The following is a 13,257-nucleotide window of genomic DNA, read 5'->3' on the forward strand; positions in this document are numbered from 1 at the left end:
GGGTATATTTATTCTCTCTGGCGATGAATTCAGAGATGCGAACAAGAAAATATAACCCACCGGCCCTAAGCACGCCGTGAGCCCCGCGACTTGCCGGCCGAAGGGAGCAGCCGGCTGGTTGGCCTCTGGGCAAACGTTTCCCGCAGCCAGAGCGACTCCCGCCTCGCCTGTGGGGAGCCCCAGCCCACGGTCCCGACCTTTGAGGCCCGGAGGCCGCTGCCAGTCGCTTTGGGGCGCCCTCGGCACTGCGGAACCGGCGCTCAGGGGTGAGTGCACAGCCCCTAGACCCTAGGGAGAGAGGGGAGCGTGGGTTCTGCACATCGCCCTCAAGAGCCAGGAGGCCAAAAGCAGCAGCTGCTGAGGGGCAGCGCAGACTCCGTGCCCGGGGCTAGTTGGAGCGTTACGGCCACGCGTCTAGCTAGGCGGCTTGCGGAGAGCCGGGGCGCGCTGCTGGGAGGGGGGCGGGGGGCGGGGAGGCTCGGGTCGTGCACGCGTCACTCAGGCCTGTTGGCCAATGAGCGTCGCACCCCGAGACGCACCGAGCCAATCAGAAACGAGGAGGTTGTGAGTGGCATTAAGAGAGGGCGGGAGAGAGGGAGCCCTGGAGTGAAGTTGAAGCTAAACCCTGTAAAGCCATAAAGAAGTTACAGGGGGGCGTTTTCGGCTTCCAATTAGCAATAATACTTCCTTCATAACAACTACCGAGGAGGAGGATTTTAAAACCACCTCACCCGTCCCAAAGCCCGAATCCTCCCCCCTTCTCCCTCGCACCCATCCCCCAATTCATGACCGAGAGAAGAAGAGAGAGCCTGGACGCGCTCTGCTCCTCTCTGCTAGTGGGAAGCGGCGAGGCCCGCGGAGTGGCTTAGTTGGACGGTAGGCATGAGTACAATTAAGAGGTGGGCGCCTCCGCATGCTTTGCCGCCGGCAGGGACTGAAGGTAGGTGAAGTGGAATATGCCCTGCGCCCGCCCAGTGGCGCCCGCGGCTCCACGGCGGAGGAGGAGAGGCCAGGAGCCTCCCGCCCTCCGGTGCCTGCGAGGGGCTGTCGCGAATGTGCCACCTGTTAACCTGGCGCTGCCGTGCCCGGCGTGTTGCCGCCCCCGCTGGGCAGGGGAAGCGCTGGGTCGCCTCCTCGGCAGTCCCGAGGGACTCGATGTATAAGTGCCACTTTTTGAGGAATCCCTGAGACTTGAGACCCAAGTTAGAGTCAAGTTCCGGACCTACCAAAGTGGGGGGACCGAGAGGCGCCCGAGCGCTGCGGAGAAATTCTGATTTGCAGAAACCTGGCTTCCTGGGAACGTACGCCTGGCCTGGGGCTCCTAAGAGTCTCCCGAGACCTGTGTTTTGTGGTTTGGGCAACTTCCCAGGGGGCTGGAGAATGTGTCTGACGGGGGTGAGAGAAGGCGAATATTATTTGCAGGGGACTCAGTCTCGCTGCTGATTTTTCCAGATCTTAACCAACCAACCAAAGCACTGAGTCTGGCAAGGAAAAGCGGAGGCGCGCTGAGGCCCTTCCCGGCCATTTCCCCCAGAATTGGGGCGAGCGCGTGAGTGATTTTGGAGCCGCAGATGTCTGACGCTCTGATGCTGTTGTCTTCACAGTGGCCTGAAAGAGTGGTCCGGCAGTCGTGTTCTTCCCCGAGGGGCTCGGAGCCGCCTCCAAGGCCTCGGGACTGAGAGAACCCGTCGGGGATTATTATGTCGATCTCCGGAGGACCGGGGTTTGCAGCGCGGAACCGAAGAAAAGGCTGGCTCTTCGGGGTTCCCGCCGGCATTTGATACCCAGCAGGATTGTCGAGATCGCTTGCCGTGGATCAGCAATTTTATTCGCATCCCATATTTTTAAAGAAAAAAAAAAAAAAATCCGTTCGCCGTTGTTCTTTCACTACCATCAAAACACTGAAGCAAAAGTCTCGTCAAAGAATGCTTTATATTTTTTGCCAAATATGATCTCTAATTGAAAGTTTATTTTTGATTTTGGATGAATCTGTGGAACTTATGTTGTAAGAAGAAAGGGAGAACGAGACACGATGAAAGAGAAGTCCAAAAATGCTGCCCGGACTAGGAGGGAGAAGGAAAACAGTGAATTTTATGAACTGGCTAAATTATTGCCTTTGCCCTCAGCTATCACCTCGCAGCTGGACAAAGCATCCATAATCAGACTCACCACCAGCTATCTCAAAATGAGAGTAGTGTTCCCAGAAGGTAAGTGACTTTGACCAGGTGGAATTTCAAAGGTAGAAGGGGTAAGGGATTTGCCAGTGAATGGCTACACTACCGGCAGAGAAATACACGCATATGTACCTACACACTCACTGCAAAGGGAAGTTTAGCATGCTAGAATAACTAAGGACTTTGCTGGATTTAGAATTTCTCTTGCCTTTCTGTGGCTCTTTCTACTTCCCCATTAATACTTTCTCTTCTGTCCATCAGATGTGTTTGATTGGGAAGCAGCCCAACGGTGCTTTTGTCAACACTTAGATAACTGGGCTCTGTCGGAAGTACTAATAACCCAAACATGTATTTCTTTTTTAATTCCTCTTGTTAGATTTATATCTAGTAGAGAGCAGGAACACCTCTAAATTCTTCTGTTTTTGCTATGTCTAGACAGATCCATGTACATGGAGATAATAATTTCTCAATATGTCAGTAATTCAGCAGATGAGGAGCAGGCAAGTTCATGAACAAATATGTTCTGAATTTACCCAGTTTCTCGACTACTTATTGAAAATTTATCTGAGTTGTTGAGATGGTCACAGATTCTGAGACTAACTCTGATTTGCAACTCTGGGCTTGATATTTTTTCTGAGATATAAGATTGAATTAAGATTACTTGCCTGCTTAGAAAATATCTTTTAGGTGGCAGGTTGGCAAATGAATCCCTGGGAAAATTGTCTTATAAGGCCTAGAAGTTAGAATAGCTGAACTGTTGACATGATTTAAAATGTGTATTTAGATTATCAAGATTCACTGTGTGAAGACAAAGTAACCTTCATAGAATACTGTCGTGTATAAAACCATTTATATTCAGTAGGTGAAGGACTCCTCTCTCTTCTGTTTCCCCATCTTTTCCTTTACTCACATTCAAATAACATATAAACAGATTTTTAAAATATTTTAGATATGTCTTTGCTGGGGAAGGACGATTTGGAAGTGTAAAGAAGAGAATACTAAACAAACAAATTCAAGAGAAGGAACCCTGTTTATTTACAAACCAGAACGTCTTATTTGACCCAGAGAGATTTATGTTATTGTTGATTTTGGATGTTTGGAATTTGTTGTTTCTTTTAGGGAAAAGAGGGAAGGAAAGAATCACTATTGGGCTTTGAGTTTCACTTTGCTTCATTTTGACTACAAGTTATTATCTGAATCAAAATCTTGCAAAACATGCCCCCGAATTAGTCAGGAGCACTAAAGGACAACTTTTATAGTTGAGTTTTAGCCCAAAGCTATTAGTAGTATTATGGTCATTTTGTCTTAAAGCAGTTCCTTGAACTATCTCATTTGACCTTGGAAACTACAGGAGGAGAGGAATCAAAACCTAACACACCTGAAAAGTTTTTTTAAAAAAGAAAAGAGAAAAAAGAAGGAGGGGCAACTTATGTAATAAAAAAAACACACTTCCCATTCAACCTGTGTTGAGAATTTCCGGTGGGAAAATTTCTATTATGCCACATTGCCTTGTGTTTAAAAAAGAGATATCGTTGTCTTTATACTGTCAGCGCCTACTTTATAAAAATAAAGCTATTGCGAACTCCGCTGGCTGCTCTGTTCCTAACAGGATTATTAGCAGTGATTTGTCAGCCCCTGCGGTCTCAGTGGGCTCCCTTTCTGCGTGATTTCTAGCGGGTCTCGTCAATTATCGGTGCCGATGTCGCTCGCTGTTTGATCAGAAGCAGCATATGGTGCTGCTTGTGAGGCTGCGAGTAATAGCGGAGGAAAAGAATAGCGGGTTGGCTTCCCGGGCGGGCACACAGAGGGACAGTGCGCCCGGGGAGTCGCTGGGCCAGGGGCTCCTCTGTGTCGTGCAGACCCCGGGCAGGCGCGGCCGGAGGGAATCGGGCTGGGTTTTGTTGTTTTGTTTTTAAGAGAGCAAGCTTTCTTGTTTAATTTAATGCTAACTCCACAAATTATAAATTGCGTGATAAATAGGAGGAACAAAAAGTAAACCCTCTTAGTCAACTTCTCATTAATTTTAAAAAGAGCGCGGGTGAAAACTCCCGCTGGAGTCCCCTTGTTGGCCAGGCCTGTCCCCTGTGGCTACTTTAAAGGCGATGTACTTTCTGCAGCCCCACTCACCTTCCTTCAGAGCTCTGGCCAGGGGCCACTCCTTCCTCTCCCTTCTTTGGATGAGTGCGAGTTTATGGGGAGGAGGGGATGGACGATGTGTGAACTCTGGGCACATCATTTATTTCCCCAGCTACTGTTGAGCTCATAACTCACCCGAAGCCTCCACCGGGTGAGTTAGGGTCATCCAGACAGCTGGTTCCTAGGGATGAGGTTTTAATTTTGAGTCTAGATTAGCTTCAAAAGTCCAAAACCCAGATTCAGCCCTTTAAAATATTAAAGGACAACAGCAACAAACAATAAAACCAACAGTTTTCAGGAGCAAAATAATCACAAGGCCGCAGAACCAAGCACAACCTGCAGAGGGTGCCAAATTTGGGTTCAGCTGTTGCCTGAAGGCAGAAAGGTGGGCAAGATTAGGTCCATGCAGTGGGGGAAACTGAGCACTTTTTATGGAGGTAATATATTTTAGTGTGGAGAGATGGAAAGAATTTGTTTGAAAATGAAGTACATTTTTACATCTATCCTGACACCATCCTAGCACATAGTAGGTCTTCAACAAATTTTTAAAGGTGAGATGAAGGTAACTATTTCATCACAATAAGCCTGCTATCACATGTAACGTATGGATTTTGCAAAGTATATAATCTAAAATAATTCTAAATCTGGTGGCATCAGTTATTAGGCATAAAAATGACTATAAAATTTTACTGTTTTTGCTCATATTACATTTTATTTATAATACCCTGTAATGCCAAGAGATTTAAACAGAAATCCTTCCATACTTACACATGAAAAAAATGAAAGATACTTAAAATATAGCTACCCTCCCCCCATTTGTTGAATACAATTCTTAACCACCCTGCCCCCAGGAGTCTAGTAAATTCCTGGTTTGGGAGCAAATTTCAGCTTTTATTTATCTCAATAGATAAAATTGAGCTGTTGAGGGAAAAAATCGAGGGAGAAGGAACAGAAGAACGGGATATGGGCCCCTGGAATAATTAAGAATAAAGTATTAAATTGGAAATTTCATAGTAAAAATAAAAACAAAATCTCTGGGACAATTAGTGGGAAATCATTGGAATTGCATATCCCAAGTGGTAACATATTCTATTTTAAAACAGCCTTGCAAAGGAAAAGTTGGCATATCTGGATATATACGTCTTTGGTGTTCTCAAAGCCAAAGAGGCAAGATTAAAAAAAAGAGAGAGAGAGAGAGAGATGTTATGACTTGATTTGTATACAAAAAAGAACAAGTTCAACTAAAATATGTATTTGTTATCCAGTTATAATACAGTTTTTTACTGGGGGCATAGTGGCTTGCATAGTGTGGCCTTTGAAAAGATCAAATGTTTTCAAATCTATGGCCATTCAGTATCTTGGTAACATTACTGCCATTTCTTTGTCAATATGTCTTGGCAAAATAAAAGTAATGACAGAATTGAAATCAGTAACTGTGTAGGAGTCTCTACAAAGTCTGGAAAGAAAAGGATAATTAAACAAACCTCCACAGACACTTGCTCTAATATTCACCTCAAGACTGAAATCCTTAATCACCTTGTATTTTTTTGAGGCTGAGAACTGAAAGAGGAAAAGAGGCCCCATTTCCCACGTGGATGGGTGATTTAAGGCTGTTTTTCTTGCTGCTTGGGGAAATGATTGAGCATTAGGTTTCCATGTTTATTTTCTTACAGAAGTTTTTCTCATTTAAACGCCTTTAAGCACAGTTTATGCTCCACGCTGGGTTTCTCTGTTTAATTCCAGTTTTGATGTTGACTTAAAATGTAGAGTGCAAAACTAAACTCTGGGCAGAGCATTTGCAAGGCAGATTTATGTGCTAGAAATTGTAGACCAGATCAATGGAAGAAGTACTTTTTTTTTTGAAAAGGGAGTAATCATTAATAAAAACAGTAACAATAGCAACAACAGCAAAACTATAAAAACAGGGTATGATAAGCTATGGCAGAATACTTTTAAGCAGGGTACACTCTTCTGAAACTAAAATCAGGTTAAATTTCCAGGGGACAAACCTGATTTCTAGTGGGAGTTATTTTTCAATCTGGGGGAATCTTGGCAGATTCCAGGTTTTGCAGATACAAATGTGGACACAGAATTCAAATCTATGAATTCTTGCCTCATTTCTTTGTCGGATCAGGCGTTTCTCAAGAGAATAAGGTTTAGTCCCAGCTAAAACCTTATGATAATAGCTGTGCATTCATTGTCAGTTTATGGTCCACGGAATTTTAAATTTTGCATGGGGACGGGGAATCCTCAATTATTTTGCAACGGGCCTCCTAGTTAGAAAACACTGAAACATTGTCTGAGCATTGAGGACCAAAGCTTCTTCCTCGGGTAGCGCCATTGGGCAGACGGCTCCGGAGCGGTATCACTCGACCTCCGTGGCTCTGACCAGTCCAGGGACAGCGACCTTGTCGAAGCCCTCGCCGCCGGGGAGGCTTGTAGGCCAAGGCCCGCGGGCCAGATCCCCACCGTGCGGCCCATTCTCTCCCCGCGACGGCGGCCAGTGACCCGCTCGCCTTGGCCCCGGTAGCCGAGAGTGCGCCAGCTCGAGGCCTCCGCGCGGTGTCTCCTCACGCTCCGCGCGGGCCTATGTTTCTGCCTTCCTGGGGCGCGAGGGCGTCTCCGCCCGCCGAGCCTGGCGCTGCGCGGGCCACTGCCCCCAGGCCCGGCCCTCCTCTAAAACTCCTCTAAAGCCAAGATGCCGCCCGAGGCGCAAAGCTGTGCGTCCCGACCGCCAAGTGGAACCGAAGCGGGACAGGCCCGCCCCGCGGAGCGGACCAGCGGCCTCGCCCGCGCCGGTCTTCGGACGCCCAGCCCGGCCAGCCTCGAAGGTCCGGAGTCTTGGGGAGATACTGCGTGAGGCTCTCAGCCGTCGCACACTATTGTCAACGCTTCGTGCGTGTCCGTCCCACGGGTTAGTCGGGACCTGGCCGGACTCGGCCTGTCCTCGTTCCTGCAGTTCGTGTTCTCCCGGGCTCGGCCCCGCCCGGGAAGCCCTAGCTCAGGGGCCGAAGCACCAACCAGCCCCCAGAGAGTGTCAGCGCTGCGACCGTCGGTCTCCACCCCAGGTTCACACTGACAGAAGTGGATACCCTGGGCGCGGCTGGGGGTCTCGGAGGCAGGCAGGGGAGCACCGGGCACACGCGCACTCCGGGGCCCGGGACCCTGCACGGGGCAAACCCCAGCCCCGCGCGGCCACCAACGTCGTCGGAAGGTGGGCCACACCCGCCAGATGGCCCAGAGGCCAGGCGTCCCAGGTTGGGGTACTGAGTGCGTTTCGGTGCGCGAAGCAGCCTTCTGCCCAGTGACCGCTCCAGACCGCTCGGTCTGGGCCAAACGCTCCTGATCTCTGTCCCTCTCTGCCGCAAAGAGCCCAGCCGCTGAGGCTCCTGGAGCCGGAACACGAATACCACTTGCTCTGAGGCTGAAAGGGTTGCACAGTGAGAACGCGGAGGCCCTGTGGACAAACCAGGTGGCTGAGACAAGTCCCCCGGGACCAGAAGTTAGACGCGGGGTCTCCGAGGGCTTTTCCCGTCTCAGTCACCAAGTTGTGGTCAGGTCATGGGACAGCTCCCTGTCATCCAAGAATTGAAGGTTTCCAGGAAGGACAATAAGGAGAACACCTTTCTATTGAGATACTGTGTTTATTTATTAAAGTGGGGGTGGGGGCGGCGGCGAAACAGTAGAACAACCTCTTCTCCTCCTCCTCTTCCTGACTGGGTGAAGGAGGAGATACCTGGTCTGTAATCTATATTTTGTCAAGGGTATGAAACTCATTCCGAAGGAAAAGCTCGATCAATTTATTTTTGCTGCTTGCAATAACACAGCTGGATGATGCTTTGGGCTCACGCTAGACTGGGGCTCATCATTCATTCGCCAAGAACGGGCCTAAATTGTGCCTGTGGGATTAGGTCAATTTTAGTGGATCTACTTCGCCTCATTTGGTTACTAATTGGTTTCTTGTTTTATAAATCGAAATCTCATTTTCAGGAAATTACAAAACCCGTGCAGTCAGTCCATTGAGGTAATCCTTGGGTCAGGGGGTATTTAAATGGAAATGGCTCAACGGCGCACTGAGGGTAAAGCAACAGTGAAACTTCGCCCGGGGTTTCACGTGAAATGTGAGCTAGTCCTTTAGATCCATAATAGATACATCCCTTCTAATACTACTTATGTAAATATGATAAACCAGACTTTAAAGGGAGAGGGGGTGGGGAGAAGAAAAATTTATCTGCTAAGGTTAATGTGGCATATCTTGGAAATCTTCCAAAATAGATTATGTTTTCCTTTGTCTTCGGCCACTTTAGCTGGGGAAAATCCTTTTGTCTAAAACCCGATTTAGTTATCGCCTCCCTCGCAGAGCTCCTTCTCTCCTTTGCAAAATCCCGTTCCCTCAGCCTCACCGAATTACAAGAGAATCTTTAGATCTTGTTCCCACTGTAATCCTGCCGCAAAGGGAGCTGGTTTCCTCCTCATTTTAAACAGACAATCAAAGGATTTGTGGATTTTCTGCGGTAGGTCAAGTGCAGAAACGAAATCTCAGCTTACTCCCTTCTCCAACAGAAACTGGGGGTGGGAGCGCGTCAGTGCGGGAGGAAGGTAACGGGGTCCAGGGAGAGGGGTCTCTGCTCCCACCTTACCCCCGGCTTTTTGAGAGATGAAACCCATGCCCCGGCCTTGGAAGTTGTCCTGGGCCGGCTGAAAGGAGAGCTCAGAGCCCTGATCTTAGGTCAGAAAAGCCCGACAGGTAGAGGAAGGCAGCCAGTTCTTTATAAAACATTAACCCAGACACAACCATGTGCGGGAGGTTTCAACCGGGAACTGAAGAGAAGGCAATGCTCCGTGAAAGCAAAAGGTTCCTTAAAAGGTGAGGGGGTGGGGGGGTACAGGAGACGGCGCGGGAGGCTCCTGTCGCCCTGTGCCCGGCCCGGCTGTTTATTAACCTGTAGGGAAGTCTTGCTTTTCCCTCGTAGGCGCATAATAATGAGGCCGCCCCCAGAGACCACAACCAGCCGAGGCTGGGGCCGGGAGTTCGGAACCGGTACTCAACTCTGAGCTCAGCTCGGGGGGAGGGAGTTTCAGATGATTCTGGTCCGGAGGCGGCTCCCGGGTGTCCCCAGCCGCTTTGGAGAACCTTCGTAATTTTAGAATAGGCGTTTGTTGGCTCCACGAGCAAGTTTCACACCCTTTGGGGAGCTGCGGAAGGCACAATCCCAGACGCAAGGCGGCTGCGGCCACCTCCCTGCCCGCCGAGCGCCCGGCCCCTCGCCCCAGGAAGCTCGGGGCTTTCAGGCCTCCGTTGGGCCCCAGCGTCAAAGGGCCAGCGCCACCCGAGTACCGGGCTCTACCGGCAGGATCCTTTCCCCACCCCCCCGTGCGACCTCCTCGACTACACCCTCCCGCCACTTCTTCTGGGTGGGTATGTGTGATCGGGGGTGAAACCAAGAAATAGAGCTTGACTCAGACGGCAGGAGTTAAGGGAAAGTAACAAGGCGAAGGATTGTGTGTGTGCCGGCTGCTGTGGCAGGGCCCTCCGGAACTGTCCAGGAGGACCGCAGGGATCAGGGCAGTGGAGTCACTCTGGGGAGGGAGGAAGAATCAGGAGGAGTTGCTCAGCGCGAGGAAGGGAGAGGAGTCTGGGCGAGGGCGGGGGTTGGTGGGGGCGGATCAGTGTTTGCAGAGCGGTGGGGAAATCGTTAGATTTATTTAGATGTGCAAACATCCAGAAAAACCCGATTCGCGCTTAAGGGGCGCTCACGGTTACTCCTTACCAGGGTTTTGATCGCTTGCTTCGGAAGCAGTTTTAAGAGTCCCAACTCTGTGTTTTATTCTGAAAGATCCGCCCCAACCCCTATTTACAATGCAAGTGTTTGTCATTGGGTACTTCATAGTGATTTGTCCCATAAAGCAGTAATTCAGTAAATCATCCCCCCCCCCCAATTTTTATCACGTTTAACCTTGTTCAGTGGTGGAAGCATAAAAGAATTGGACTACCTAGTTATGTTAATTTCAGCAGCAACATTGTTAGAAGATATTACCCATAAGTAGTTTAACCTCTGCAAGTTTCTTCTGTCTTACTTTTCATTTTCTTCCTGAAAACAGGTACTATAGCAGACTCCATATTAAATTTTGAAAAATGAGCCACGGGCATACAGGGAGGTTTATTTTTCAGACATCACCAGAGAACTGATTTGTGGCAAAGCCTGGAGAGAGCTTAAGGTGATAGCATCAAGGACAGGAAGGGGCAGTCTTTGTTAGTAGTTGATGCCGGGGAATTAGAGAAGAGGCATGATTCCCTATGTCCAAAATGGGACATAAATATTGTAAGATGGTCTTAGCACCTGAAAATAAGTGGCTTTCAGAAAAGCTCCTGGGTTTTTCTTGGGGTGGGGGTGGGGACCTGAGGTTAGGACGCGTTAAGGCTGCTAGGAGAAAGAGGAAAGGCAGAGGAAAGGTTGCTGAGGGTAGCTGGTGCTGGAAGCCATCCCCAACCAAACGAATTTTTCCGAAGCGTTTTAAAGTCAGAGGCCAAGGGGAGGAAAAGGGCTGGAGAGCCCCGCAGCCAATTAGAAAGCCCACCAGGAAAAGCTGTCCTTGGCCCGCAGTCTCAGGTCTTTCTGGGCAGGCCGCGGTATTCGCTGAAAATGTGGACACCCTCGGCCTCGTGATAAGGATGATGAAACTTGGGGTGAGAAGTAGTGTCCCTCGCCCTTCTAAGCACATTAGTGAACCTGCACAAAAGTTATCGCTCTGCTGTTGTGTCGGGCCCCTTCTGGGCACAGACTGACCTCAAACGAGGCCACTTAGGATGCTTCCAGGGTGGGTGAGTGGGGCGCTCAGCCAGGACCCTGTCCAACCTGAGAAGGGCCGGTAGTGCAGAGGGAGAGGGAGTCTGACGTCTGTTAAACTCCTTTGGAGTTGAGAGGGCGGAGCCGCAGTTGACTCAATGGGTTCCCGAGGTCCAGGTGGAGAGGGAGCCCGGACGGTGTCCGGTTGTGTGTGAAAGCTTGCCTGGGTGACAGACCCACTAAACTGCTTCTCAAACCGCCAGCCGGGTCGGAGTGCATCTTTTAAGGGTGTCTCTGTGTTTCACAGGGCTTGGCGAGGCGTGGGGCCACTCGAGTAGGACCAGCCCTCTGGACAACGTCGGCCGCGAACTGGGCTCGCACCTGCTCCAGGTACTGACGCGGCACGTGTGCGAGGGCCCGAGCCAGGCTTCCTGTTCCCCAGAAAATGGGAAACTGTCCCAAGGTGGCCGTCTCACACGCGGTCCCTACGACTCCTTATAAAGTTAAAATGTTAGGCTCCGGACCTCGCTGGGTGTGGAAGTCTCCTGGCCAGGTGGAGAGGGAGGAGCAGGTGACAATGGGCGCGTTGGGTTTGGAGGGGAGCCCGTTAAGGCCACAATCAGGACTGCTGAACCGAGGGAGGGGGCGCCATCTGACACCACTCGGCAGAGGGAACTGCAGTCCTCGGGCCAAGCTGCCGAAACCCGGCTGCACAACCGTCCGAAATGAAGAATTTATCCCGGAAATAGCCGGGATCTGGTAGAAACGCCCGTCAGTGCTTTAAGCCCACACATTCCGGATGCAGCTGCGACCACAACTTGTTTCATCTGCGCCCTGTAGCTCCCGGGGCTCTTTCCTCTCTCCAGGCGCCCTCATCCCAGCCCTGCCAGGCCATGCAGGGACCCTCGCGGTAGCACACATACCTCCCCAGGTAATGAGTTTATCCATTGTGGAGGCGCCCATTACCACGTTGTTTGCAGTGTACACCGTTTTAAATTGTCCACTGCCCGAGTAAGTCGCCTAGCAAATATTTAAAATAGTAAAACTCCCCGTGGAATTTTTAGGCTTGACACTTGTATCCCACCCTGCACCCCCTTATTCTTGTTATTCAAATCCACCAAAGCTCCTCACGTGGGAGCCTTAGCATCAGACTGGGGACTCTCAGATGGTCCTCCTTCCCTGGCCAGGCATGCTCAGCATCTCATGGCAGGAGTGGCCTGGCCTTTCCAGTCTCATCACTATTCAGTCCCTCCTTCAATCCCAGAGGCCAAAAGAGATTTTAGTTTCATAGGGCAAAGAGAGGCCCTGTGTGAGCATTCCCTTCCAGGTCTGGCCTCCACACCCCTGAATTTAACTAAAAGGCACTATCTCTCCCCTTTCTTGGGGACACCTTCCATCAGTTGTCTCTCAGCAACTGACCCCCTCCGAAATCCCTCCATATTCCCAGCTAACTTTCCTCATCAATATAAACAAGAGAGCACAACCCAAACAGTCACCCCTTCTAGTCCTTGCCCAATCTTTTTCCTCATCTTCATCCCAAACTCCTCACAGGACTTAGTGATGCTCATCTCTTATCTTACCTGACCTCGTTCATTCCACAAACACAGGAGGTCCAGTTGTATGCCAGGCAGAAAGCCCTGCCCTCATGGAGCTGACATTCTAAGGAGAGCAGCCTTGCATATCCATTCAGGTGCATAGTATGACAGTGGTGTGGGTGCCATGGACAAAAAGAAGGTGAAGAAGAGGGCTGTGTTTAGTGGTAAGACAGTTGCAGAGGACCTCATGGGGAAGGTGACATTTGGGCAAAGACTGGATGGAGGTGACATGGCTTGCTTGACATTCTGCCTCTCCCTTAGTGTCTAAAGTAGCACAGTTTCCTGGATTCTTCCCCCTCTCTGCTTGCTGTTCTAGGTTTTCCCACCACTGTCTGACTGTAAATGCTGGCATTTCCCCAAGGTTCCAGCTTTGTTTCTCTTCTTACAGCTTCAAGGTTTCCTGGGTTATCTCAGCCAACACCGCCACATCAACTCCTTTCCCCACATTTGCATGACTGCTTGTCTAGATATCCCTCTCCTGAGCAACAGACCTTTATTTTCTGCTGCCATCTGGACACATCCAAATGGAAATCTGCCTATACCTGAAATTTAGCATACCCAAGA

At 49.9% G+C, this 13,257-nt stretch overlaps 1 protein-coding gene across 1 annotated transcript in view; it reads left to right on the plus strand.

Moving 5' to 3' along the window:
* The first annotated feature begins 1,071 nt into the window (after nt 1-1,071).
* Nucleotides 1,072-13,257, plus strand: part of SIM1 (SIM bHLH transcription factor 1) — a 69,787-nt gene continuing 57,601 nt past the window's right edge. Inside the window, exons 1-2 of the mRNA XM_019967311.2 lie at nt 1,072-2,207; nt 11,406-11,488. Coding sequence (XP_019822870.2) covers nt 2,033-2,207; nt 11,406-11,488 — 258 coding nt within the window. The 5' untranslated portion in view covers nt 1,072-2,032. The remainder of the gene's footprint in view (nt 2,208-11,405; nt 11,489-13,257) is intronic.

This window comes from Bos indicus, chromosome 9 (genome assembly GCF_029378745.1).
Source record: "Bos indicus isolate NIAB-ARS_2022 breed Sahiwal x Tharparkar chromosome 9, NIAB-ARS_B.indTharparkar_mat_pri_1.0, whole genome shotgun sequence".
Lineage (NCBI taxonomy): Eukaryota > Metazoa > Chordata > Mammalia > Artiodactyla > Bovidae > Bos > Bos indicus.